This window comes from Eufriesea mexicana, unplaced genomic scaffold, assembly GCF_001483705.2.
Source record: "Eufriesea mexicana isolate 0111107269 unplaced genomic scaffold, ASM148370v2 scaffold956, whole genome shotgun sequence".
NCBI classification, from domain to species: domain Eukaryota; kingdom Metazoa; phylum Arthropoda; class Insecta; order Hymenoptera; family Apidae; genus Eufriesea; species Eufriesea mexicana.
The window spans coordinates 542,206-568,316 of record NW_016909085.1 but is presented as its reverse complement, the minus strand read 5'-3'; the positions used below and the strand labels follow the sequence as shown (position 1 = coordinate 568,316).

Sequence of the window (26,111 nt, the reverse complement as noted above, 5' to 3'; positions counted from 1 at the left end):
CGGTTCAGCGTTACGACAGCGGCCTACAAGCAGCAAGTGTTAGTTACGCGTATCATCGTGGCAAGACGGTGGCGATGACTCTCACGTCGTTGATCATCCTTCACGACCTAGAAACAGTTCGTTCCATGGTGGACGCGATCTAGCCGCAACACTCCTGACGGATTGGCAGAATCGCGATTCTCGAAAGGTAAGGTGCTTGCATTTCGGCAGCATCGTCGTGCTCCACCGTGGTCATGGTGCGTTCACACGTACACACGCGTACAGATATGGTGTCGCGTGCCGTCGCGAGGAGTCAGTGGTAGTAGTGGATGTCTAGAGTATCGACTGGAGAATGCGCTGCGCTAATATTAGAATTTTAACCAGAGATATCCTCCGTTGATCGTGTCAGGTTCGGTGAGTGTCTTCCAGCGAATCTCTACGGTGGAGACAAGCAGACTACAAGAGGGTGATCCCTCGTCTTAGACCTAGTTTCACGTCGCTCACTTTTAACGTCGATTTCCATCGAATGCTATCAAACGAACTTCACGCGGTGGGATGTTCTGTCTTCGTCGTAGATTGAAATCGATGTTGAAGACGGCTCAAACGAATGGATACAGGGATGAGAGAGAGAGAGAGAGTGAGAGAGACACACCCCTTCGGAGAGAAATGTCTCTGGTTTTCTCTGTCATCGCTACCAGATGGGAATGAGTCATAGTACGTGTTGTGGTCTCTCGATGATGTCAAGAATACGCCGAATAAGGAGAGCACGAGCTTCTCGAGTTTCGAAGGGAATTGCCTGTGATTGCATCGGTTCGCTCGCTTGAACGCTTCGCGTACGGTGAGCTCGAGCGAACACGTTCACTTTATACGATAGGTTTAACGAGTAAAAGCGCCACGGTATAATAATAATCGATGGTCTGTCACGGTTCGTGGAAATGTCCTTATTATTTAAGACGGTTAAGGAATCGAATAATCGGTGCTGCTAATCTCGAGTGCAACGTTGAATCCTATAGCTCCGCGTTGTACAGTATCACCCATAAGAGGTGAAACCGTGCGTCATCTGCTTTTATATTCCTCGTTAAAAATATAAGGAAAATACAAATACCGGCCATTCTTATCGCACCTATAACGGTACGCTTTGTTTTCGTTGAATCATCTTGTTCGTTCACGTAAAAATATGTCATATTGTGTTTATTATAAATAAAAAGTAGTGACGTTGCTTCGGAACGTTATTCATTGTCAGCTTATCAAGTCGTGAGGTTTTCACGCTTTCATACTTCTGCAAATGCCACACGACCATCGTCTTTGAACGTTTCTATACGTTTAAAATCAATTCACCGCAGGTCCGTAATGGACGTTACTCGCGATGTATTTGCAAGAACACGAAGAACGTGTTCCGAATAGGTAAAATTAAAGTATCCCGAATACGCGAAATTCGTGGAAATTGAGAAGTTACCCCGTATCGCGAGAACTATACGTAAACTGACCCAAATTCGATTGTTGGCAACGCGTTTCAGTTTTCTGTGCCGAGTCATCGATTTCCACGATTCGAAGAGACTTTAATTGATATCGAGATATATAAATGGTCAAACGTAGACTGCCTTGTTGCACGTCTGACTTCAACCCTATCTATATTACCCGTCGTTCATGGCTATCACGTGGTACATCATCCCCCAATTTCGCACAGTATTATACGTATCTTTTTTCCATCGAATCGAAGCGTGAACGAGACTAGTCTACTGGAAACGAAGTTTCTCTTTTAATTAACATAGAAGAGAACATCGCGACGCCTGTTCTTACTTCTAATCGCTCGTTATCTCTACCCCAGCCGCCCGCCATTAACTACATAAATTATAGATGGCCGAACGCTCGATGAATTATTCCAAATATTTACGACCATTCTATCGCGATTCGCGTTGTTTGTCATAGCGTACGCAATTAGATAATGGCGTATCGGTGAAAACGTGATTCATAGGCGGTATAAATAATGACATAATTACAACAGGAGCAACACAAGCAGGTAAAAAAAGGCGACATTAATATTCATGGAATTAATGTCTTACTCCGTGAAGGAACACGCGTACATGAGCGATAGGTACACGATGTTTAGTTTAGCGTGTTGAATCAGTTTGTGTATTCTACTTTCTAAACGCATTTGTTTCACGTGAAATGTTAGTCTGGTACCAGCGAGATCTGTTTTTGTACGTTTAATCGGATTAGAAACGAGCCGCGATACTCTGGCGTCTTAATTAAATGCAGAATTCGTACGATTCGTAATTGGTAGTGGGATTACACCAAGAATATTATCGTTTTATCTATCCTCTTCGTTTCAGTTTTCTCCCGCTTCAGTTTCATGGATGAGACCTCGTAGTGAAATTTTCGAGATAAGGCCGTGGACGATTCGATTAAAACAAAAATAAAAAGAAAGAAGAAGAAAAAAAGAGAACGAAGCGAGAAAGAGAAATCAAGTTAGTCTGAAGAGAGAGTGAGATTTTTCTACGTAGATAATTGGACCGAATGTTGGTGGAATGTTAAGATACCGTTGAATCGGCGAACTCTTGACAATCGGCGAATCGTACGTTCGATATATCCGAGTCGATGATATCTAGTACGAATTTTTTAGCCGAACGGTCGTACACGCGTCCCGATCAAACGCACGAAGCTATAAACAGGTGAAAATAAGTCGTTCCACCAGTTTTCTTTCCTCTCTCTCTCCCTCTCTCGACGAAAGACGGCCCGGACGAAAAGGAAGCGCGTGTAGACGAGAGACGGGGAAAAAAAAATACACGAGACCGCGAAAAGGGTGAATGATAAACGAAAGATGCGCCGTGTCGTCGGAAATAAACGTGTCAGGGGTGAGGATATATAGGCGGGGAGAAAGTAAAGAAGTTCACTACGTGGGGTTCTGTGAACCCGTGTGTAAATATGGTCTCATATCGGCCAGCAGTGACAGCCGAAAGTGGAGGTCCTACGGGAAGTCATGGGGAATTTCATCTACAAGGTAACCTTCGCGAAACACCTACGTCTCTGATCTCGGCAATCCCTTGAGGAATCGCACAGATCTCGTATTGTAAATCGCACGGTCTCGGAAACGAGATCCAGGTCGCATCCTTTCAAATTTTTAACAAATTTTCCACTAATTCTTCACCTCTGCCTTTCCAGCGAATTAAAACGCGTTATTCGACGGTCGTATATTCATCTCGTTAATTCTTCATTCGCCATCACGAATACGAACTGATATACACACTGTGAGAAGCCGAGGATCCTCAGACTCGAGGGTTATAAGACAGACAGCCAGTCCTATTTCACATATTCCCCTTGACATCGCGAATATAAAGTCTTTCTTTTAATTATCTTCGTCGAGGGATTTCTAGTCGAACGGTACTCGAAGCGTTCTAGTCGCAAGAAACTTCACACGGAAGGTCATCACTCTCAAAGTTTAGCCTATTATCGGTATCGTGTAGACGGTCGAACAGCCTGTTCCCATCGCGAAACGCGATCGCAGCATAGACAAACGGTCTATACCTTTTTGTCGTGAGCAAACCACTCATAACTGTTCTTGGCATGGATTCGCGAGCGAGACTGGCGCGAGATCCAGCAAAACAAAATCCCATCTCCCGCTCCCCGTGCTGCTGGTATATTTTATAATTAGTCCGAGCGGCGAAGAAGTTGCGCAATTTCTGAAAGAAATTCGCGAGCCCCAACCCGATCAGCTGACGCGGATTTTCTCAGTGAACGACGACTGTCCACTGTACACGCATCTTTATCTACGTTTATCCGCGAGAAAATGGAGTATATCAATAAACTGCTGCACAGAGCTGCCGCGATCCCGGCAAGGACATCGCTGTCGCCATCGCCATCGCCCACGCCACCGGTATTTTGCGTCTAAATTCGAATGGAAAGCTCCCGATTAAACGCACGCCTCTCGTGTCCGTGAATTGGCAGGAGCAGATGTAGTTTCTTTCGGCTCATTCGAGCGTTAAACTTCGGCTGAATATTTCGCGTTAATTAACGCGCATGTAAGGCCTGAGGGAGATCGAGTTCAGGGTTGGTTCGGGAGGTTGCGGCATCGTTATCGAGATTCATCCATGCTCGTGCACATGTTTTGCAAGCTTTCGTGATTGGTGTTCGGATATTTTTAACGATACCGCGTTTTCGGTATTTCGATAATTTGCCATTGATCGTGGAATTATTTTATTCGATTCGAAATCGAAGATGGAAATAGATTGCAGCTGGTGTAACGACGTTTTCGATTAACGATATCTACCCTTTCTGTTTTTTAGAGCGGCACCGACAATTCTGCATCGAAAAGTGCGGAGCATGAGGTGAAGGTTCGATTCGCTCGCGAGTTCGCCGACGTTGGATCGATCACCTACTCGGCTGCAGAAAGTCTGTCCTCGGCCAGCAGTTTCCAGAGTCTCAACAGTACTTTAAGCACAAAGAGCAGCAGCGGTATCTGCTCAGACTTCATACCCCAAAGCCCTAATCAGGTCTTGAACGATTCGTACGTGGACCCGAATATATCTGGCTTGGAAGACCTGATTGCCGGTTGCGCGGGTATACACTTGAATAGCGACGACGAACAGTCGTACAACACTCTACAAAATTCTCAAGACTTTAGCCAAGATCAAACGTTCGCATCTGCCACCGATGATCTAACCAATCTCACCAAGAGTCTCGTTTCCGACGTCTCTCTGACGGACTGCCAAAGTACGGTTGAAAACTTTGAGAGTAATTCGACGACACGCGATTCTACATGCTCGCCGATTAATTGTACGCAGAACAATAGCCAGGAACGACCTATTCTAGGCAGCATCTGCATCAGGGAACCTTCCCCCGTAGCGAACAGAAGGCATAGTTTCATAAAGTTAGAGGAAACAATAGAGAAGAGGTCGATTTCTCCTAAAAGAAATAATGACTTAAATAACAGTGATCATCAAACGAATAACAGCTTTGTGAATAAAGTTGACGAGGTCTCTCTGCCACAGTCTCGTAGCACAGAGTTTAACTTAAATACAACGGTGTGTCTATCACCTAGCAAAGAAATCACAGATGTTTCTAAAGAGGTACAATCTAGCGAGTCAGAAAATAGTTCGCGCGAAATTCATTCTTTATCTCTGAATTTTATACCTTGTACCGTCGCGAATTCTGTATGTAACTCAACATCTGCGTCCACAGAGAATGCAGAAGAATTGTCGTTGCCTAGTATACCGACGTTTTCTTCTTTACTCAACAGTACAGATTCCTCAAAATTAAACGAAAGCAATAATAACACTCAAGAGAATGAAGGCATTGTGAAAAATTCGCCAAGGTCCTCGTCCCCTGTAAATGATTCTAACGCAGCGGTAATCTCGTCTCCGGATATTGTAGAGAAAAGTCCTGCACGAGAAGTACAAGATAAAAGCAATAGTATAACAGAATCGGTTCCACCAAACTTTCCTGATAACGTTTCAAGCGATCGGCAGATTCCTTTAGATGATACTTTTTCTGTAAGACCACAAACGCCGGAAATTCAAGAGAATTCCGCTATCATAAACGTTTGTCAAGAGGTTGAGAGTTGTGATATCATTGTTAGTAACATTGAACAATCTTTGCCAAAGGAAGAAAGCTTCGAGCTAAACGATACTACTCCTAAGAAGGAAGAAATAGAAACTAGAAAGCCAGATGAATCTCTTGGTGAAAAGGATGTGGTTGTTTTGGAAAAGACAGATACAGTAGGTTCGATAAAGGAGGAAGAAGACGAGAAAGAAGGGGATCAGTTCTCTGAAGATAAATTAGACACTACTATTACCATTGAAGATGTTTTCTTGACTTCCGAGGCTATACCAGAAGTGGAACACTATACAGAGTTTAAGCCGCAACGACAAAGCACTACGCTAGCTACATTGAATATCGAACAACCAAATTTCGAAGAACTGCAATCTGCTGCTGAACAGGTTGCCAATGATATTTTTAAATATTCATTGGATTTCTCAGAAGAAAACGATAATTTCACCAGCGCAACATCTGAAAGTGAGTGTTTTTAGTGTGAAATTTTTTAAATTTCGATGGGTGTTTTATTAATAGTGATTTTATATCGCAGTCTTCCAAGATCCTACGAGCTTCGATTTTTTGATAAATCACGGCAATTCGAAAACTGTCAATCGTTTGAGGACCGAGTCTTTGTATGTAAAATTTGATCCATTAGTAGCAGACACCAGCATGTTACCTCAGGGAAATACGCAGTCCATAAACGAGGAACAAAACGGCAAAAGTGAAAACGTACCAGTGAATATCGATACTCCTAAACATAATCCTGCCATAGCTGCTATAGATAGGCTACTTTTTTATAGTCCGATTTCTACAAATATGACGCAGAAGACAAATGAACTTCAAGAGAAAATGGCTAGCAAAGTACGTTATAGTTTCCAATATATTTTATGTATCTCCTAACGTTGTGAGATGAATTATATATATTTATATTTATATTATGTAGGAACAGCCTGCAGAAGAATCGAAATCAGACACTCCGCTTATTACCGATATTAATATGAGTAAGGAATTAGAATTAGTAAGGGCAACTGTACTACAATTAGAAGAAGAACTAGAGAAACAAAAGAAGGAGTATGAAAGTGAATTAGAGAAGCAAAAGAATGCTTTTCAAGAAAAAATTAATAAATTACAAGCACAAATAGCGCAGGAGGTAAAAAGTAAATCTCAGATGACGTAAGTTATTTTCTATCTGTGTAATATTGTCTTTTATTTTTGTGTGATGAAAGTAATAAGGATATTATTTTTAGGGTCGTAGTCGAAGAGTATGAAAAATCGATTAGCCGACTGCTCACGGAAAGAGAGAGAGATCGTACAAATTTTGAACAAGAAAAAGCAAAACTGCAAGAAGAATTACAAGTCACAAATGTTCATTTAAGCAACACGGAGGCTGCTTTTAATGACGTTCATCAAAAGTACGAGAGACTTAAAGGAGTCATGTCCGCGTATAAAAGTAATGAAACAGTATTGAAAGAGAGCATTCAAGAGAACATGGAAACAATAAAAGGTTTGGAAACGCGGTACGATCAATTGAAGAATCATGCTATGGCCGAGCTCGAAAAGTAAGTATCTAAAAAAGTTAAAATACTTTAATATAAAAGGAAGAAAAAGAATTATATATATATATATATATATCTGTAAAATATTTCAGAGCTAACTTTGAATTGGATGCTATACGAAAACAGCATGAGGATGAAACAGTAAAACTTCATGCAATGGTAAGGAAAGCAGAGCTGAAAAGTAATTCATTGGCCGAATTGGTCGAACAGAAGACAAAAGAAAATAAGGAATTAACGCAAATATTGGATGAAGTAATTGCCAGGGTGGGTCACCAAAATGCGGAATAAATAGCAGAAGATTAAACAAGCATCGCGAACGCAATGCGATTAGTCTTTATTTTTTTACTCGCCCCTTAAACGTTTTAGATACAACCATATGTTAGGTATGATTGATATATATGTACACATGCGTTGTTTCTAAAATTATTAATTGCAGATTATGTTTTGTTTCAGAGAAGCACCTTTTATTAATTATTTATAAGTTGTGAAATATATATATATATATACTATTTTATCGCTAATAAAAAATAGGCATATTAAAAACCTCTCAGTTTATGTTTATGTAGTAAAAAATATCTTAATATTCCATAAACAGTTCTAACATTCACACATCACGCATTAATGTTTTATCCAATTTGTTATAATACATTTCAATACAATATCTCACTATATTCAGATAAATAAAATTCACTGTTCATACATGTGCTACCTCGACGTATAAATATCTGATCACTGATATTTCTATGATAAATAATGTACTTCGCGCAAAGTTATGTCAATTGTTTTTCGTTTTTTTTTTATTATATAAATGAGTATTGTCAATCAGTTGGTCTCGCGTCGATTACAAACAAAACATGATATTTTGCTAATTTTAACATACGATCACTTGTACTTCCTGGTTTACGAGGAATATTCTTATTCTCGAGATCAGGCATAAGTTTTTTTATAGTTCGCGCCAAGTTTGTAGCATACTGCTTGAATTGTGGATGAGTCATACCTATTCCTTTATCTCGTAAAGCCTCCGCTACCGCCCATAGTAATTTCTAAACATACGTATTTTTATTACCTTACGATAACAAATAATTCTACTTTAAAATGCTTGAAAAAAAAAATACCTTTCTATGAGTGTCACTAAGCTCACATCTTCCTTCATTCAAAGATGGTTTGTTTTTTTCAATTATATTACTAGATGAGTGCCTATCCCAAGAAGACATTGTATTGTTATGCAATTCATGAGAGCAGTCAAAGGATAAACTTTTTGCCCATTTACACCTTGGACCTTCCAATTCTTCTTCACTTTTCCTCTTTTTTGATTCTTCAATAGCTATCTTCTGACTTCCTTCAGAATTGTTCTCCTTAATATTTTGTGTAAATAACGCGCGTTTAATACTTTGCGGATTCGATCGACTTGTAAGCAACTTGCTCGGACCAGCTCGGTCAGGCGGTGGACTTTGAAAGAGCGCGCGTTTAGGTGTTTCAATCTTGGATTTTAATGGACTGGGTCCATCTAAAATGAGTCGACGAGCCACCTTTTTCTTTGTTGAACTCCTAGGAGTTCTCCTCGGGCTTTTACCTCGAGGACTTTTACCTCGTGGGCTTTTACCTCGTGGGCTTTTACCCTTTTTAACTGTGGGTTTCCTATATCAAAACAAATATGTTATATTTTAATAAATAAAATATTTTTAAAATGTGATATTTCAAATTCAATGCATACTTAATATTTAATACTAAAAGTTTTTTATTGTTGAGTGCTAATCCTTGTAAATTTGCGCTAGAGAATATTTTTCGTCTTCTTGTTAAATGACTTAATCTCTTTCCCGGACTTTGGCCATTATTACGTTTAGCTAAAAGATTTCGTTTTTTGGCACTTCCTGGCGCTGGTTTAGAAAACCATACAGTACACGTAGACTGAGTTTCAGCACCTATATATCTCTCGCATAACTTTGATGTAAGGCTTTCAAATTCTTCAATTGCTTTATTTCTGTTATAACTAAAATAATATAAGGCACAATTAAATACCTTTTCATAGATATTATTATCTGCAAAAGGTACATTAATGTACTCACTGTATTCCATGAAATTTGTGATGATATGCTTCGGACCATGTCAAACTGGCAGCTTTTTTCTCATTAACAGTATAATAAAGTAATGATTGTTTTGGTGCAGCAATAAAAGATTCTTGTTTTAATTTGTTCTCAATTGCAGTTACTTGTACCAGCTCAGGGTTTAACAATTTTGTTTCACTTGCATTAGCATTGACTACGCCTTTTTCATTGTTAGGAACTACTTTCTTTACTCTAAAATTATCACTGCAAGTGTTATTTAAATCTACTGTATTTTTATTACTACTAATATTACTTTGATATTGTGGATCACAAGCATCAAAAGCATTACTTAAATTTCTAGATGTGCTTTTGGTACGTTGATAATTATTTGTACTAATATTTTCTTTCTGTTGTTCTGGGGATAAGCTATTTACATCTTGTTGTGTGTCTTTTTTTGATAATACACATGATGTCCAAAATAGATGTTGATTCTCATAAATACGTAACAGTAATTCTGAACAATCTGTTCTACAAATTGTAAGTTTAGGTGGTGGTGGTACACCACTTAGGAGTTTGTTAATTTTGGCTAGTAAATTGTTATCAGATTTTGCAACTAAGTCAGCTTGAGAAGGTTTCTTAGGACTAACTACTATTGGTACTTCATGTGCTAGTGGTTCATTATATTTTTTATCATCTTCTTCATCACTATCAAACATCTCTGGACTAGAGACGTTCGAAGGTTCTTTCTCAGTTGTGGGACTTCCATCTCTGCTGGAATAACAGCAATCCATGGCATTGTCTATTAAACAAAAGAAGAAAAAACAGAAAGAAAAAATGCAAATTGCAGAACAAATAATTAATTTCTTAATGAAAGGAATGCAATTGAAAATATGTTAATATTTCCAGGAAGAATATTCCTATTAGGTTTAAAAAACGTGTGACAGTTTTGTATTGTTATTTAAAGACATAAATTTGTTTTCATTACACGGAATATTTTACTGTATCAGCCCGAATTTCATATGTTCACATACGAAAACAATTGTTCGTTACAAGTGTATATATGCGTTATCTAACCTTACAGAAAATTATATGTTAATTATCAAAATTACAACAAAAATACTTTGTAATCATTCAAATTATTTATATCGAGTCTCATCTTGTCATATTATATATTATTCAGATAGAAACGAACTTCAATAACGGTTAGCTTGTTGCTTCATTAATCTTACTAAGAAAATATATATCGCATTTTAAATAGTACATAAAAATTTTTATTTAAATTAAAAAATTCGAACGTACTTACGTCTTTTGTGAATCGACGTTCAATTATTTCTCGCTCAATAATTTATTGGCTAACAGCCAGATGCATCTGTTTTGATTTCCCGATACCAGTAACACGGTTCACTATGTATAACGCTATCACGTACGTCATAATTTGACGACAGCATGTCTTATCCTTAAGGCTGCTTTTTCTTTCTCATATTCTTACCGAAAGTTACTACGAATATCGGACAAAGTCAATTACTTATTCGTTATTTTTAATCTTGGAAGATAATATAATCTTAATCTATGATCTAGTGGAGGCATTACGGACAATTCTAACTTAGCTGTAATAACGTATATGAATGACACATAAGCGTGTTTATGTGTTATCAATTTGCAATCGCAGTGCGACTCAGAAAATAATGGTAATTGTGTATATTCAGTGATAAACCGTCTAGCTAGAAGTGTCTAAAGTCAGTTGCTGTGTTCGCTTACATTATGTGTTTTTAAAAATGTATATAATATGTAACAGTGCATAATGCGATATTAATATTTTTATAAAATTTTTGCTGTAAATTTCAAAGAAGACATGTGTTAGGTATTTATATCGTTAATAATTAACATTAATAATTGATCTCATTTGAATTATCCTTTTTTTATTTTATGAAAGTTTTATTTAATTTAATTTAAAATTGAAGTTTCCTAATTTACAGTAGCATTAATAATTTCATAAAATATGTTTTATATTGTTTAATTATTTTTATTTTGAGATGATGCTATTTATGAATACAGAGTTATTATTTGGATATATCTTATATATGTAAATAACAAATATAAGTGTTGTATATATATATAGTATTGCTTTAAAATGAAACTAATATCATTATTTTGTAATATCCAGAATCTTTTTTCAGATACAACCATTTTGACAATCATAAACATATAAAGTAAAAAAGCAATTTAAAAAATTGCAGTTGGAAATTAAAGGAAACTCTCCACACATGATGATTCATACATCAATTCTCATAATTTATTCATCCTGCTTTTATGAACTTTCAATGGCATTGTGTAACTTATCAGCATAAGTATACACAGCATATACACTGTGTTATTGACTATATTAAACTATGAAATTCTTAAAATAATATGTGATTCTTAGATTGATGATTGAAAAATTTGGTTTATATGGTATAAAATTTTTAAGATTTGAAAATGGCAATTAAACTGAGAACTCTTAGCTTGCTTTTGTATAAAAATTTAATAATTAGAAGAAGGCATTGGAAAACGACAATATTTTTACAATGTTTAATACCTATTATCCTCTTTATATTGATACAATTTGTGAGAGATTTTAGTGTGCAACCATCTCGTGTGATTAATGAAAATACATATTATCCTATAGAAATGAAAGAAGAATTAATAGTAATAAATAGAGATTTAAACTTTTTGTACTATGAACCACAGAATTCATTTACAAAAAGTATTTTCGAAAAAATTAGAATGTGTTTAAAACTACCACGTGAAAATGTAGTTGGTTTTTCATCTGAGGATAATATGATTAAAGCTTATACAGAATTACAAGTTAAATCTCCTAATATTGAGGTTATTGGCCTTGTATTTGAACAATATAATACAACTGATATAAGGTATAAAATCAGACATACTTTTAAAATTCCTAATGTATTATTCCAAAACATATTTAATGAACTTGGATGGAATTCACATGCCATATATTTAAGTAAAGTACCATTTGTACAATTACAAATGTGTGTTGATGAAACTTTTATAAATCACAAAGCATCAAATTCTATGATGAATACAAAGGTATTAGATGTTGCAAATAATTAAGTAATAAATATAGTTGATGCTTCATATGATTTTATTTGCTTCACTTATTTTAGGTGTCAATACAACAAATGCCTTATCCTCCATATGTTAAAACAGATGACTTTGATACGTTATTAAGACTGGTGATATGTACATTTGCTGTGATAGCATTTCTATTTCCACTCTGTGTAGAAACGAACTATGCAACAAAAGAAAAGTACATTGGTATAAATGTTTTAATGGCAATGAATGGAGTCAAACAGTATCAAAATTTATTAAGTTGGTTAATCACTGGCACTGTATTCAGTATTTTTTATATAATACCAATGATAATATTGTTTAAGAATACTTTTTCTGCAAATGTTGATCCTTACTTGTATTATAGTAATACATATATATTTTGGTTGATACTTACAGCTCATGTTGCTCATTTAATATCATTTGGAATGCATGTTGCTGCATATTTCTCAAAACGTATGTTTTTTTGAAGAAAAAATGTATCAAATAGAAAGAAATGAAATATAATTGTAATATATAACGAATTTTTTTAGCGCGTTTTGTTATAACAATACTGTTAATTGTTTATAATGTTGCCCTTATGCTACGTACGAATTTGGAAAGGGAAGAAGTTTTTTCAGTAATACCATATTTGGGCATATTGTTTCCAAATATATTATTATATAGATTCTTTCAAGAAATAAATGCATATGAAGTTCAATGTATGTAAAAGTGTTTTTAGTACTTGCATTAATACTTTGTAATCTTCAGAATATTAATTATGTAAAATTTTTAGTGACTGGTATTCAATGGTCAAACATATTTTTTGCTGGGGAAACACAGTATGACACTACTGGATGTAATGGATTTATATTTATTTTTTCTATTTTGGGTACTTTACTACATTTTTCTCTGACTGTATATATTAATGCTGTACACCCAGGAAAATATGGAATTCGCCAAAGTCCATTTTATTTTTTGAAGGTAAAGTATATTAAAAAAATTAAATATATTCTCGAAATATCTATTATTGAATATATTAATGATGACAATTTATAGTATTTAAAGAAAAATAAAGTAAGCCTCGATGAAGATATAGAAAACTTTGAATATGATAATGTGGGTAACGATAATTTTGAACTAGTTGCAAGAGGTGCATTTACTCCTGGAATTCAAATACGTAATATTAAGAAAACATATAAAAGTATTTGTTTCCGAAAATCCGTAAGTTTTTTAACATGTTAAAATTATTGGATGAATTACTGTTATTAATTTGTAATACTAGTAATAAACTACTAGTCCCTAATATCATGTGGTAATAGTAATTATATTAATAGTAATTATTTTATAGCAGGCAGTCCAAGCATTAAAAGGAATTTCAATGGATTTATATAAAGGACAAATAACAGCTTTATTAGGGCATAATGGAGCTGGGAAGACTACACTCATGTCTATAGTGACAGGTAGAAATTTGATTTTTCTGTTACTGAGTGTACTATATTTAAATTTTTTAAAATAGTTATTTTGAAATAGGTGTAACAAGTGCAACTGAAGGAAAAGTTCTCATAAATGGTAAAAACATTACAAAAGATTTACAATCCATTAGGAATGATTTGGGATTATGCCCTCAAGAAAATATGGTATTCCCTGATTTAAGTGTATTTGAACAATTAGAATTCTTTGGTCTAGTAAGTACTTAGTTAAAGTTAAGCAGCATTTACTCTCAGTAATGTCATAAAAAAGCTTGAAAACCTGTATTGTTTCTTAGTTGAAAGGTAAAAATAAAATGCGAAAAAACGTCCGAGAAGCTGTGAATGTCTTACTGAATAAGTTAAAGCTAAGTGAAAAAAGAAATGTTCTTCCAAGCACATTGTCTGGAGGACAATTGAGAAGATTGTGTCTTGGAATGGCTCTTATCGGCGATGCTAGTACTATAATTCTAGACGAACCTACATCAGGTATGGATCCAGAAACTAGAAGAGATATATGGGACATTATATTAAAGATAAGAGGAAAGAAAACAATTTTAATTAGTACACATAATATGGAAGAGGCAGACATACTTGGAGATCAAATTGCTATTATACATGGAGGACGATTAAAATGTTATGGCTCGCCAATGTTTCTGAAAAAGCAGTATGGTTACGATCACATAGAAGTTACTTTGTCAACAAAGTCATGGTGCAATGCAGATCAAATTATAAATAATTTTGATCCAAGAACACAACAAATAAGTGTTGATAGCAAGAAGATCGTTTTAAGTGTACCTAATACTGAAACATTACCGCTGTCTTTAGATAAAGTCGATAGCCAAAAAAACAATTTGGGAATTACGGGAATTAGCGTATCACTTATCACTTTGGAAGAAGTATTCTTAAAAGTGATTAAAAATGAAGATAATGAGAAACACTTAAACGAATTATTCTCTCCTCCGTCACAAAAAGTGGATGGGTGGAGGTTGTGTATACAGTCAATTTTAGCATTGTATCACAAGAAACTGATTTATACTAAGAAAAATTTGTGGAACACCTTAATAACATTGTTTTTGTCACTTTTATCGTTCGTGTTAATGAGCTTAAGTTATGATACACCCCGCGACTCAACAGATGTGTTTCCATTAGACCTCAGTATGTATAGACACCCAAAAGCTTTGTATTCGTCTACGAATGAAACAATAGGTACAGAGTATAAGAATTCAATACAGTATTTTGGCGGATTCGCAAAAGCGACGGAAGAAAATATAAGCGTAACACAAGCTTTATTGGATCGAGCGGTGAGAGATATTGCAGAATACCGAAATAATTATATTGTTTCTGCGGAATTTAATACATCTGGAGAAGTTTTGTATGCTAATGGCTTTTATTCTGGAATTGCAATTCATAGTATTCCGCTAACTGTGAATTTATTGTCAAATACACTAATTAAAAATATGGTGGGAGAAGAATATTCTATCCATATTTCTAGTCAAAAATTTCCAACTGCTTTATTCACAACGACATTATACATACCAGAAACTGAGTCTTTGTTAAGAGTATTAATCTTCTGCTGTTTTTTCTTTTCTACTGTGGCACTTTTTGCTATTCATCCTCTCCAAGAAACGAAAACTAAAATAAAACAATTGCAGAGAATGACAGGAGTTACCTCTTTCTCATATTGGCTAACCATGTTTATTTTCGATTTCTTAGTTCTTGCAGTATGCATACTTATTATTATACTAGGATTTTACTTCATGGATATTATTTTGGATATACGCTTATACTACAAGATAGAAATACGTAAGATAGTACTCAAAATCATTGCATACATTAGAAAATGATTCTTATTATATTTTTTTTTTTTTTTCAGTGATAATGGCATTATTACTGTTGCTCTTTGGCATGAATTCGTTGTTTATATCATATATTTTTAGTTTTGTCAATAAATCAAGAAATACTATAATAACTATATTAAGTATTTTACCAACTGGAATAAGTAAGTTATATTATCGTAGTATAAAAAAGATATAAATTAAGTAAAATAATATAATTTTATTATATTCTAGTTTTATTACAATATCTTTTACACCAACTGATTCATAGTTTCAATAATCTAAGAGTTCTACATTCAATCCAAAAGAGGCTATTTCGTCTAATACCTCATGTGAGTCTATTTCATGGTCAATTAGCTTTCTTCAACGTAGCGCTGCAAAACGCGAGATGTCGTCAATTACCAAATCAATTACAAGATGCAGTTTGCCTTGGTTTCTCGGATATTTGTTGCGGTATGAATGTTTCCGCAATATATTTTAACGAATGCACTATTTTAATTATGTGAAAGATAATTAAGAACTTTCTTAGATTTGAATTGTGCGGATGGAGTATGCAAGAATCAGCTTTCTTACTTTTCTGATGATGATAGTGACATGAGCTTGAAAGAATGCATTATATTCCTGTGTCTTACACCATTGATTTATTTTGCCATACTTATTATTTTGGAAGAACGTTTACCACAAATATATTATGCTAAAATGCTGAATCAAAATTTAAAAGACACATGCAACATAGAAGATGATCAAGTGAAGAAAGAGAAGCATATAGTTGCATTAGAAATTAGAAAATTGCAAAATCGTGGTATAGTACTATAGACATTTTTCTTTTAAATAATTTGGAAGGAGAGATTAATTGAAAACATACATAATATTTAGGTGCAGGAAAAAACATAAACGAGGAGAGGACTAAAACAGTTCCTATCATTGACAACAATTTTTTAGAAAGTCCAGAAAACAACAACGATAGTCTGTATTTAGTTTATGAATTAAGCAAATATTATGGTAATTTGTTGGCAGTGAAGAAAATTAATTTTCGAGTAAAACGAGGTGAATGCTTTGGATTGCTTGGTGTTAATGGCGCCGGCAAGAGTACTACGTTTAGAATGTTAACTGGTGAAGAATTACCAAGCAGTGGTACAATGTACTTAGGGAACCTAGAAATTCATACTAAGAGAAAAGATGTAAGCTATCATTTCCGTTACATTCGTTTATGCGTATTACTTCTATCATATATTACTATTTATTATAAATCGTCTTTGTAGTATCTTGCTCAAATGGGATATTGTCCACAAACCGATGCATTGCTTAATTCGTTGAATGCATTCGATCATTTACGATTATTTGCTTTACTTCGTGGTATTCCGAAATCGAAGGTGGATTTAGAAGTTAATAAATGGATTAATCGACTGAGTAAGCTACATCTATTCTTTTAACTTATTTCAAACAATCGTTTTTTGTAGATTTATAAATGTATTTGTTGCATTAGATTTAAATGCCTGTATGCATCAAGCAAGCGGTACTTATAGCGGTGGGAATAAACGACGGTTGAACATTGCGATGGCCCTTATTGGAAATCCAACTCTGATTCTATTAGATGAACCAACGACAGGAGTTGATCCTGCGGCTAGAAGGTCGCTTTGGAATATACTCCAATCCTGCCAAACAATGGGACAAGCTATTATACTTACTTCTCACAGGTACTTCATTTGAGTTGACAATACGTTACTAAAAGTTATTGTACTAATCTGACTGCATAAAAAAATTCATAACAGCATGGAAGAATGCGAAGCTTTGTGCAATAGATTAGTCATTATGGTGAAAGGTCAATTGGTTTGTATCGGTGCAAGTCAGGAATTGAAACAACGATTCGGCGCTGGTTATGATATTCACATTAAATTAAATCCGAATCGAACGGACAATGATGTCAGCAATATAAAGAGGATTATAGAATCTTCTTTACCATGTGAAATTCGGGATGAGAATTTGGTAATAATTCTGGACCAGTGTAAAACATTTATAAATGTATATTTATATAGTTTCCATTGATGCTATTTTATTCTTTAATTTGTAGGGTCTTATCGCATATCACGTGCGTGATATTGGAACGACCTGGGAAAGTATGTACAGCACAATGAACAATTTGAAAGGCCAATTCAGTTGTATCGAAGATTATTCAGTTTTGTCTGCGACATTGGAGCAACTTTTCATTCAGTTTGCTAGAGGAACATATTCGAATAATAATAAATAATATAAACGTATAAAAGTATTAATGTCGCGTGATATTTTGACACAAGTAAATATTTTTGCTGAATTTTTTTTTTTTTGTAAAGTATGCCTGTGTAATTTAAAGGATGATGTTACTGTGATTTAGATGGTAGCTACATTACAGCGTGCATTAATTAATCAATTTATTCAAAGTTGTGCATTTAAATTTTTCATATATTGGACAAATATTGAATGTAACTTGTATTACAATAATAATGTACACTAATAAAAAGTTATAAAAAACCAAACAAACGTTAGCATACTGTATATAAATGGTGTGTCCTTTATTGATAATTTGTTGATTCTGAAATACATAATAGAAATTCTGAACAATCTGTTCTACAAATTGTAAGTTTAATTATTATCAAATATTGCAACTAAGTCAGCTTGAGAAGGTTTCTTAGGACTAACTACTATTGGTACTTCATGTGCTAGTGGTTCATTATATTTTTTATCATCTTCTTCATCATTATCAAACATCTCTGGACTAGAGACGTTCGAAGGTTCTTTCTCAGTTGTGGGACTTCCATCTCTGCTGGAATAACAGCAATCCATGGCATTGTCTATTAAACAAAAGAAGAAAAAACAGAAAGAAAAAATGCAAATTGCAGAACAAATAATTAATTTCTTAATGAAAGGAATGCAATTGAAAATATGTTAATATTTCCAGGAAGAATATTCCTATTAGGTTTAAAAAACGTGTGACAGTTTTGTATTGTTATTTAAAGACATAAATTTGTTTTCATTACACGGAATATTTTACTGTATCAGCCCGAATTTCATATGTTCACATACGAAAACAATTGTTCGTTACAAGTGTATATTGCCATATATATTATTCAGATAGAAATGAACTTCAATAACGGTTAGCTTGTTGTTTCATTAATCTTACTAAGAAAATATATATCGCATTTTAAATAGTAAATAAAAATTTTTATTTAAATTAAAAAATTCGAACGTATTTACGTCTTTTATGAATCGACGTTCAAGTATTTCGCGTTCAATAATTTATTGGCTAATAGCCAGATGCATCTGCTTTGATTTCCCGATAGCAGTAACACGGTTCACTGTGTATAACGCTATCACGTACGTCATAATTTGACGACAGCATGTCTTATCCTTAAGACTGGTTTCTCTTTCTTATACTCTTACCGAAAGTTACTACGAATATCGGACAAAGTTAGTTACTTATTCCTTATTTTATTTCTTGAAAGATAATATTATTTTAAGCTATTATCTAATGGAGGCATTAGGGAATTCTAACTTAGCTGTGTGACGTATATGAATGACACATAAGCGTGTTATATGTTTTCAATTTGCAATCGCAGCGCGACTCAGAAAATAATGGTAATTGTGTATATTCAGTAATAAACCATCTAGCTAGAAGAGCCTAAAGTCAGTTGCTGTGTTTGCTTACATTATGTGTTTTTAAAAATGTATATAATATGTAACAGTGCATAATGCGATATTAATATTTTTATAAAATTTTTGCTGTAAATTTCAAAGAAGACATGTGTTAGGTATTTATATCGTTAATAATTAACATTAATAATTGATCTCATTTGAATTATCCTTTTTTTATTTTATGAAAGTTTTATTTAATTTAATTTAAAATTGAAGTTTCCTAATTTACAGCAGCATTAATAATTTCATAAAATATGTTTTATATTGTTTAATTATTTTTATTTTGCGATGTTGCTATTTATGAATACAGAGTTATTATTTGGATATATCTTATATATGTAAATAACAAATATAATTGTTGTATATATATATAATATTGCTTTAAAATGAAACTAATATCATTATTTTGTAATATCCAGAATCTTTTTTCAGATACAACCATTTTGACAATCATAAACATATAAAGTAAAAAAGCAATTTAAAAAATTGCAGTTGGAAATTAAAGGAAACTCTCCACACATGATGATTCATACATCAATTCTCATAATTTATTCATCCTGCTTTTATGAACTTTCAATGGCATTGTGTAACTTATCAGCATAAGTATACACAGCATATACACTGTGTTATTGACTATATTAAACTATGAAATTCTTAAAATAATATGTGATTCTTAGATTGATGATTGAAAAATTTGGTTTATATGGTGCAAAATTTACAAGATTTGAAAATGGCAAATAAAATGAGAACTCTTAGCTTGCTTTTGTATAAAAATTTATTAGTTAGAAGAAGGCATTGGAAAACGACAATATTTTTACAATGTTTAATACCTATTATTCTCTTTATATTGACACAATATGTCAGAGATTTTCTTATGCGACCACTTTATGTGATTAATAGAAATTCATATTATCCTATAGAAATGAAAGAAGAATTAACAGTAATAAATAGCGATTTTAACTTTGTGTACTATGCACCAGATAATTCTTATACAAAAAGTATTTTCAAAAATATCAGAATGTGTTTGAAACTACAACGTGAAATGGTAATTGGTTTTTCATCTGAGGATGATATGATTAATGCTTATACAAAATTACAAGTGAAATATCCTACTATTAAGGTTATTGGCCTTGTATTTGAACAGTATAATACAACTGATATAAGGTATAAAATCAGACATACTTTTAAAATTCCATATAAATTATTCCAAAACTATTTTTATGATCCTGAAAGGAATTCACATAATATATATTTAAGTAATGTACCATTTGTACAATTACAAATATGTGTTGATGAAACTGTTATAAATCACAAAGCAACATATTCTATGATGAATACAAAGGTATTATATGTTGCAAATTATTAAGTAGTAGATACTGTTGATACTTCATATGATTTTATATTGTTTCATTTATTTTAGATGTCAATACAACAAATGCCTTATCCTCCATATGTTCATACATATCGGATTGATATATCACTAGGCTACATGATGTGTATAGTTGCTGTGATAGCATTTTTATTTCCTCTTTGCGTAGAAACAAACTATGCAACAAAAGAAAAGATCATGGGTATAAATGTTTTAATGGCAATGAATGGAGTAAAACCGTATCAAAATTTATTAAGTTGGTTAATCGCTGGCATTGTATTCAGTATTTTTTATATAATACCAATGATAATATTATTTAAGAATGCTTTTTTTCCAAATGTTGATCCTTATTTGTATTATAGTAATACATTTATATTTTGGTTGATACTTACAGCTCATGTTGCTCATTTAATATCATTTGGAATGCATGTTGCTGCATATTTCTCAAAACGTATGTTTTTTGAAAAAAATGTATCAAATAGAAAGAAATGAAATATAATTGTAATATATAATGAAATTTTTTAGCGCGTTTTGTTATAACAATACTGCTAATTATTTATAATGTTGCCATTATGCTACATATAAATTTGGAAAAGGAAGAAGCCTTTTCAGTAATACCATATTTGGGAATATTGTTTCCAAATGTATTATTATATAGGTTCTTCCAAGAAACAAATGCATATGAACTTCAATGTGTGTAAAAGTGTTTTTAGTACTTGCATTAATACTTTGTAATCTTCAGAATATTAATTATGTAAAATTTTTAGTGACTGGTATTCAATGGTCAAACATATTTTTTGCTGGGGAAACACAGTATGACACTACTGGATGTAATGGATTTATATTTATTTTTTCTATTTTGGGTACTTTACTACATTTTTCTCTGACTGTATATATTAATGCTGTACACCCAGGAAAATATGGAATTCGCAAAAGTCCATTTTATTTTTTAAAGGTAAAGTATATTCAAAAAACTAAATATATTCTCGAAATACTTACATCTGTATATATTATTGATGACAATTTATAGTTTTTAAAGAAAAATAAAGTAAACCTCGATGAAGATATAGAAGACTTTGACTATGATAATATAAATAATGATAGTCTTGAACTAGTTGGAAGAAGTGCATTTACTCCTGGAATTCAAATACGAAATATTAAGAAAACATATAAAAGTATTTGTTTCAGAAAGTTTGTAAGTTTTTTAACATGTTAAAATTATTGGATGAATTACTGTTATTAATTTGTAATACTAGTAATAAACTACTAGTCCCTAATATCATGTGATAATAGTAATTATATTAATAGTAATTATTTTATAGCAGGCAGTCCAAGCATTAAAAGGAATTTCAATGGATTTATATAAAGGACAAATAACAGCTTTATTAGGGCATAATGGAGCTGGGAAGACTACACTCATGTCTATAGTGACAGGTAGAAATTTGATTTTTCTGTTACTGAGTGTACTATATTTAAATTTTTTAAAATAGTTATTTTGAAATAGGTGTAACAAGTGCAACTGAAGGAAAAGTTCTCATAAATGGTAAAAACATTACAAAAGATTTACAATCCATTAGGAATGATTTGGGATTATGCCCTCAAGAAAATATGGTATTCCCTGATTTAAGTGTATTTGAACAATTAGAATTCTTTGGTCTAGTAAGTACCTAGTTAAAGTTAAGCAGCATTTACTCTCAGTAATGTCATAAAAAAGCTTGAAAACCTGTATTGTTTCTTAGTTGAAAGGTAAAAATAAAACGCGAAAAAACGTCCGAGAAACTGTTAATGTCTTACTGAATAAGTTAAAGATGAGTGAAAAAAGAAATGTTCTTCCAAGCACATTGTCTGCAGGACAATTGAGAAGATTGTGTCTTGGAATGGCTCTTATCGGCGATGCTAGTACTATAATTCTAGACGAACCTACATCAGGTATGGATCCAGAAACTAGAAGAGTTATATGGGACATTATGCTAAAGATAAGAGGAAAGAAAACAATTTTAATTAGTACACATAATATGGAAGAGGCAGACATACTCGCAGATCAAATTGCTATTATACATGAAGGACGATTAAAATGTTATGGCACACCAATGTTTCTAAAGAGACAGTATGGTTACGGTCACATAGAAGTTACTTTGTCAACAAAGTCATGGTGCAATGCAGATCAAATTATAAATAATTTTGATCCAAGAACACAACAAATAAGTGTTGATAGCAAAAAGATCGTTTTAAGTGTACCTAATACTGAAACATTACCGCTGTCTTTAGATAAAGTTGATAGCCAAAAAAACAATTTGGGAATTACGGGAATTAGCGTATCACTTATCACTTTGGAAGAAGTATTCTTAAAAGTGATTAAAAATGAAGATAATGAGAAACACTTAAACGAATTATTCTCTCCTCCGTCACAAAAAGTGGAGGGGCGGCGATTGTGTATACAGTCAATTTTAGCATTGTACCACAAGAAACTGATGTATACTAAGAAAAATTTGTGGAACACATTATTAACATTGTTTTTGTCACTTTTATCAGTCGTGTTCATGGGCTTAAGTTGTGATATGCCCCATGACTCAACAGATGTGTTTCCATTAGAACTCAGTATGTATAGACACCCAAAAGCTTTTTATTCGTCTACGAATGAAACAATAGGTACAGAGTATAAGAATTCAATACAGTATTTTGGCGGATTCGCAAAAGCGACGGAAGAAAATATAAGCGTAACACAAGCTTTATTGGATCGAGCGGTGAGAGATATTGCAGAATACCGAAATAATTATATTGTTTCTGCGGAATTTAATACATCTGGAGAAGTTTTGTATGCTAATGGCTTTTATTCTGGACTTGCAACTCATAGTATTCCGCTAACTGTGAATTTATTGTCAAATACTCTAATTAAAAGTATGGTGGGAGAAGAATATTCTATCCATATTTCTAGTCAAAAATTTCCAACTGATGTATACACAATGACATTATACATACCAGAACATGAACCTTTGTTAAGAGTATTTGTTTTCTGCTGTTTTTTCTTTTCTACTGTGGCACTTTTTGCTATTCATCCTCTCCAAGAAACGAAAACTAAAATAAAGCAGTTGCAGAGAATGACAGGAGTTACGTCTTTCTCGTATTGGTTAACCATGTTTACTTTCGATTTCTTGGTTCTTGCAGTATCCATACTTATTATTATACTAGGGTTTTACTTCATGGATATTATGCTGGATATACGCTTATACTACAAGATAGAAATATGTAAGATAGTCTCCAAATTATTGCATACTTTAGAAAATGATTCTTATTATATTTTTTTTTTTTTTTCAGTGATAGTGGCATTATTACTGTTGCTCTTTGGCATGAATTCGTTGTTTATATCATATATTTTTAGTTTTGTCAATAAATCAAGAAACACTATAATAACTACATTAAGTATTTTACCAAGTGGATTTGGTAAGTTATATTCTAGAAGCATAAAGAATATATGAATTAAGTAAAATAATATCATTTTATTATATTCTAGTTTTATTACAATATATTTTACACCAACTGATTCATAGTTTCAATAATCTAAGAGTTTTACATTCGATCCACAAGAGGCTACTTGGTTTAATACCTCATGTGAGCCTATTTCAGGGACTTTTTTCTTTCTTCAACGTAGCGCTGCAAAACATGAGATGTCGTCGATTACCAAATCAATTACTAGATGCATTTTGCCTTAATTTCTCAGACATGTGTTGCGGTATGAATGTATCCGTAATATATTTTAACGAATACACTATTTGAATTATGTGAAAGATAATCAAGAACTTCCTTAGATTTGGACTGTGCGGATGGAGTATGCAAGAATCAGGTTTCTTACTTTTCTGATAATGACCGTGATATGAGCTTGAAAGAATGCATTACATTCCTGTGTCTCACACCATTCATATATTTTGCCATACTTATTATTTTAGAAGAACGTTTACCGCAAATATTTTATGCTAAAATGCGGAATAAAAATTTAAAGTATGCATGCAACATAGAAGACGGTCAAGTGAAGAAAGAGAAAGATAGAGTGGCATTAGAAATCAGAAAATTGAAAAATCGTGGTATAACACCATAGAAATTTTTCCTTTAGATAATTTGACGGGAGAGATTAATTGAAAACTTACATAATATTTAGGTGCAGCGAGAAACATAAACGAGGATAGGTCTAGAACAGTTCCCATGATTCACAACAATTTCTCAGAAAATCCAGAAAACAACAGCGATAATTTGTGTTTAGTTCATGAATTAAGCAAGTATTACGGTAATATGATGGCAGTGAAAGAAATTAATTTTCAAATAAAGTCAGGTGAATGCATTGGATTGCTTGGCGTTAACGGCGCCGGCAAGAGTACTATGTTTAGAATGTTAACTGGTGAAGAATTACCAAACAATGGTACGATGTACTTCGGAAACCTAGAAATTCAGACTAATAGAATACATGTAAGCTATCATTTTCGTTGCATTCGTTTATGCGTATTACTTTTATCATATATTACTATTTATTATAAATCGTCTTTGTAGTATCTTGGTCAAATGGGATATTGTCCACAAACCGATGCATTGCTTAATTCGTTGAATGCATTCGATCATTTACGATTATTTGCTTTGCTTCGTGGTATTCCAGAATCAAAAGTGGATTTAGAAGTTAATAAATGGATTAATCGACTAAGTAAGATACATCTGCTCTTTCCATTTATTTCAAGCAATCGTTCTCTGTTGATTTATAAATGTATTTGTTGCATTAGATTTAAATGCCTGTATGCACCGAGCAAGCGGTACTTATAGCGGTGGGTATAAACGATGTCTGAGCATTGCGATAGCACTTATTGGAAATCCAACTCTGATTCTATTGGATGAACCAACGACAGGAGTTGATCCTGTGGCTAGAAGGTCGCTTTGGAATATACTCCAATCCTGCCAAACAATGGGACAAGCTATTATACTTACTTCTCACAGGTACTTCATACGAGTTGACAGTACGTTGCTAAAAATTATTGTATTAACCTGTTCGCATAAAAAAATATTCATAATAGCATGGAAGAATACGAAGCCTTGTGCAATAGACTAGTCATTATGGTGAAAGGTCAGTCGGTTTGCATCGGTGCAATTCCGGAATTAAAGCAACGATTCGGCGCCGGTTACGATATTTACGTGAAATTAAATCCGAATCGAAAGGCCGATGATGTCAGAATTATAAAGTGGATTATAGAATCTTCTTTACCGTGTGAAATTCGAGATGAGAATTTGGTAAGGATTCTGGGCCAATGTGAAAAATTTATAGATGTATATCTATGTAGTCTCCATTGATGCTATTCTATTCTCTAATTTGTAGGGTCTTATCGCGTATCATGTACGTGATATTGGAACGACCTGGGAAAATATGTACAGCACAATGAACAAGTTGAAACGCCAGTTCAGTTGTATCGAAGATTATTCAGTTTTGTCTGCTACATTGGAGCAACTTTTCATTCAGATTGCTACAGGAATGTACTCCAATAATAATAAATAATTTATTTATTAATATTATCATTAGTAAATAATAATAATAT

At 33.3% G+C, this 26,111-nt stretch overlaps 4 protein-coding genes across 5 annotated transcripts; 3 read left to right on the top strand and 1 right to left on the bottom strand.

Moving 5' to 3' along the window:
• The first annotated feature begins 3,704 nt into the window (after positions 1–3,704).
• On the top strand, positions 3,705–7,600 carry tacc (transforming acidic coiled-coil protein). The gene is made up of 7 exons (XM_017899580.1): positions 3,705–3,853; positions 4,263–5,991; positions 6,062–6,372; positions 6,455–6,684; positions 6,759–7,070; positions 7,160–7,450; positions 7,521–7,600. Exons 1-6 carry the CDS (start codon positions 3,767–3,769, stop codon positions 7,353–7,355), a joined length of 2,865 nt encoding a protein of 954 aa, XP_017755069.1. The 5' UTR covers positions 3,705–3,766; the 3' UTR covers positions 7,356–7,450; positions 7,521–7,600.
• A 178-nt stretch (positions 7,601–7,778) lies between these two features.
• On the bottom strand, positions 7,779–10,611 carry LOC108547162 (minus). Of its 2 annotated transcripts, none has more exons than XM_017899550.1 (5): positions 10,412–10,611; positions 9,134–9,911; positions 8,782–9,057; positions 8,183–8,705; positions 7,779–8,110 (listed from the first exon to the last, which is right to left on the bottom strand). In XM_017899550.1, the coding sequence occupies exons 2-5, from the start codon at positions 9,901–9,903 to the stop codon at positions 7,886–7,888; spliced, it is 1,794 nt and encodes a 597-aa protein (XP_017755039.1). In that variant the 5' UTR covers positions 9,904–9,911; positions 10,412–10,611; the 3' UTR covers positions 7,779–7,885. The 2 variants fall into 2 exon arrangements, with proteins under 2 accessions (XP_017755039.1, XP_017755040.1); XM_017899551.1 differs by having other exon boundaries at positions 10,416–10,611.
• Positions 10,612–11,587: 976 nt separating this feature from the next.
• On the top strand, positions 11,588–17,787 carry LOC108547173 (ATP-binding cassette sub-family A member 1). The gene is made up of 16 exons (XM_017899579.1): positions 11,588–12,199; positions 12,277–12,676; positions 12,754–12,921; positions 12,996–13,183; positions 13,259–13,423; positions 13,554–13,662; positions 13,733–13,887; positions 13,968–15,474; positions 15,545–15,670; positions 15,741–15,959; positions 16,036–16,308; positions 16,383–16,687; positions 16,769–16,916; positions 16,993–17,203; positions 17,279–17,492; positions 17,578–17,787. The coding sequence occupies exons 1-16, from the start codon at positions 11,588–11,590 to the stop codon at positions 17,752–17,754; spliced, it is 4,977 nt and encodes a 1,658-aa protein (XP_017755068.1). The 3' UTR covers positions 17,755–17,787.
• Positions 17,788–19,905: 2,118 nt separating this feature from the next.
• Positions 19,906–26,071, top strand: LOC108547156 (ATP-binding cassette sub-family A member 1). The gene is made up of 16 exons (XM_017899545.1): positions 19,906–20,517; positions 20,596–20,995; positions 21,070–21,237; positions 21,312–21,499; positions 21,575–21,739; positions 21,867–21,978; positions 22,049–22,203; positions 22,284–23,790; positions 23,860–23,985; positions 24,056–24,274; positions 24,351–24,623; positions 24,698–25,002; positions 25,084–25,231; positions 25,308–25,518; positions 25,596–25,809; positions 25,895–26,071. The coding sequence occupies exons 1-16, from the start codon at positions 19,906–19,908 to the stop codon at positions 26,069–26,071; spliced, it is 4,980 nt and encodes a 1,659-aa protein (XP_017755034.1).
• The last annotated feature ends 40 nt before the right edge of the window (positions 26,072–26,111 follow it).

What these genes read in the sequence shown, in the direction of transcription:
- LOC108547173 (XM_017899579.1), top strand. Translation starts at nt 11,588, where the DNA reads ATGGCAATTAAACTGAGAACTCTTAGCTTGCTTTTGTATAAAAATTTA. An exon ending in ATACTACAAGATAGAAATAC is followed by an intron (nt 15,475 to 15,544) that starts GTAAGATAGTAC and finishes TTTTTTTTTCAG; the next exon opens with TGATAATGGCATTATTACTG. An exon ending in AAATTCGGGATGAGAATTTG is followed by an intron (nt 17,493 to 17,577) that starts GTAATAATTCTG and finishes TTTAATTTGTAG; the next exon opens with GGTCTTATCGCATATCACGT.
- LOC108547162 (XM_017899550.1), bottom strand. Translation starts at nt 9,903, where the DNA reads ATGGATTGCTGTTATTCCAGCAGAGATGGAAGTCCCACAACTGAGAAA. An exon ending in CACAAATTTCATGGAATACA is followed by an intron (nt 9,058 to 9,133) that starts GTGAGTACATTA and finishes ATATTATTTTAG; the next exon opens with TTATAACAGAAATAAAGCAA. An exon ending in TTAGTGACACTCATAGAAAG is followed by an intron (nt 8,111 to 8,182) that starts GTATTTTTTTTT and finishes ACGTATGTTTAG; the next exon opens with AAATTACTATGGGCGGTAGC.
- tacc (XM_017899580.1), top strand. Translation starts at nt 3,767, where the DNA reads ATGGAGTATATCAATAAACTGCTGCACAGAGCTGCCGCGATCCCGGCA. An exon ending in AAAAGTAAATCTCAGATGAC is followed by an intron (nt 6,685 to 6,758) that starts GTAAGTTATTTT and finishes TATTATTTTTAG; the next exon opens with GGTCGTAGTCGAAGAGTATG. An exon ending in GCTATGGCCGAGCTCGAAAA is followed by an intron (nt 7,071 to 7,159) that starts GTAAGTATCTAA and finishes AAAATATTTCAG; the next exon opens with AGCTAACTTTGAATTGGATG.
- LOC108547156 (XM_017899545.1), top strand. Translation starts at nt 19,906, where the DNA reads ATGGCAAATAAAATGAGAACTCTTAGCTTGCTTTTGTATAAAAATTTA. An exon ending in TGCTGCATATTTCTCAAAAC is followed by an intron (nt 20,996 to 21,069) that starts GTATGTTTTTTG and finishes GAAATTTTTTAG; the next exon opens with CGCGTTTTGTTATAACAATA. An exon ending in TATTTTACCAAGTGGATTTG is followed by an intron (nt 23,986 to 24,055) that starts GTAAGTTATATT and finishes ATTATATTCTAG; the next exon opens with TTTTATTACAATATATTTTA.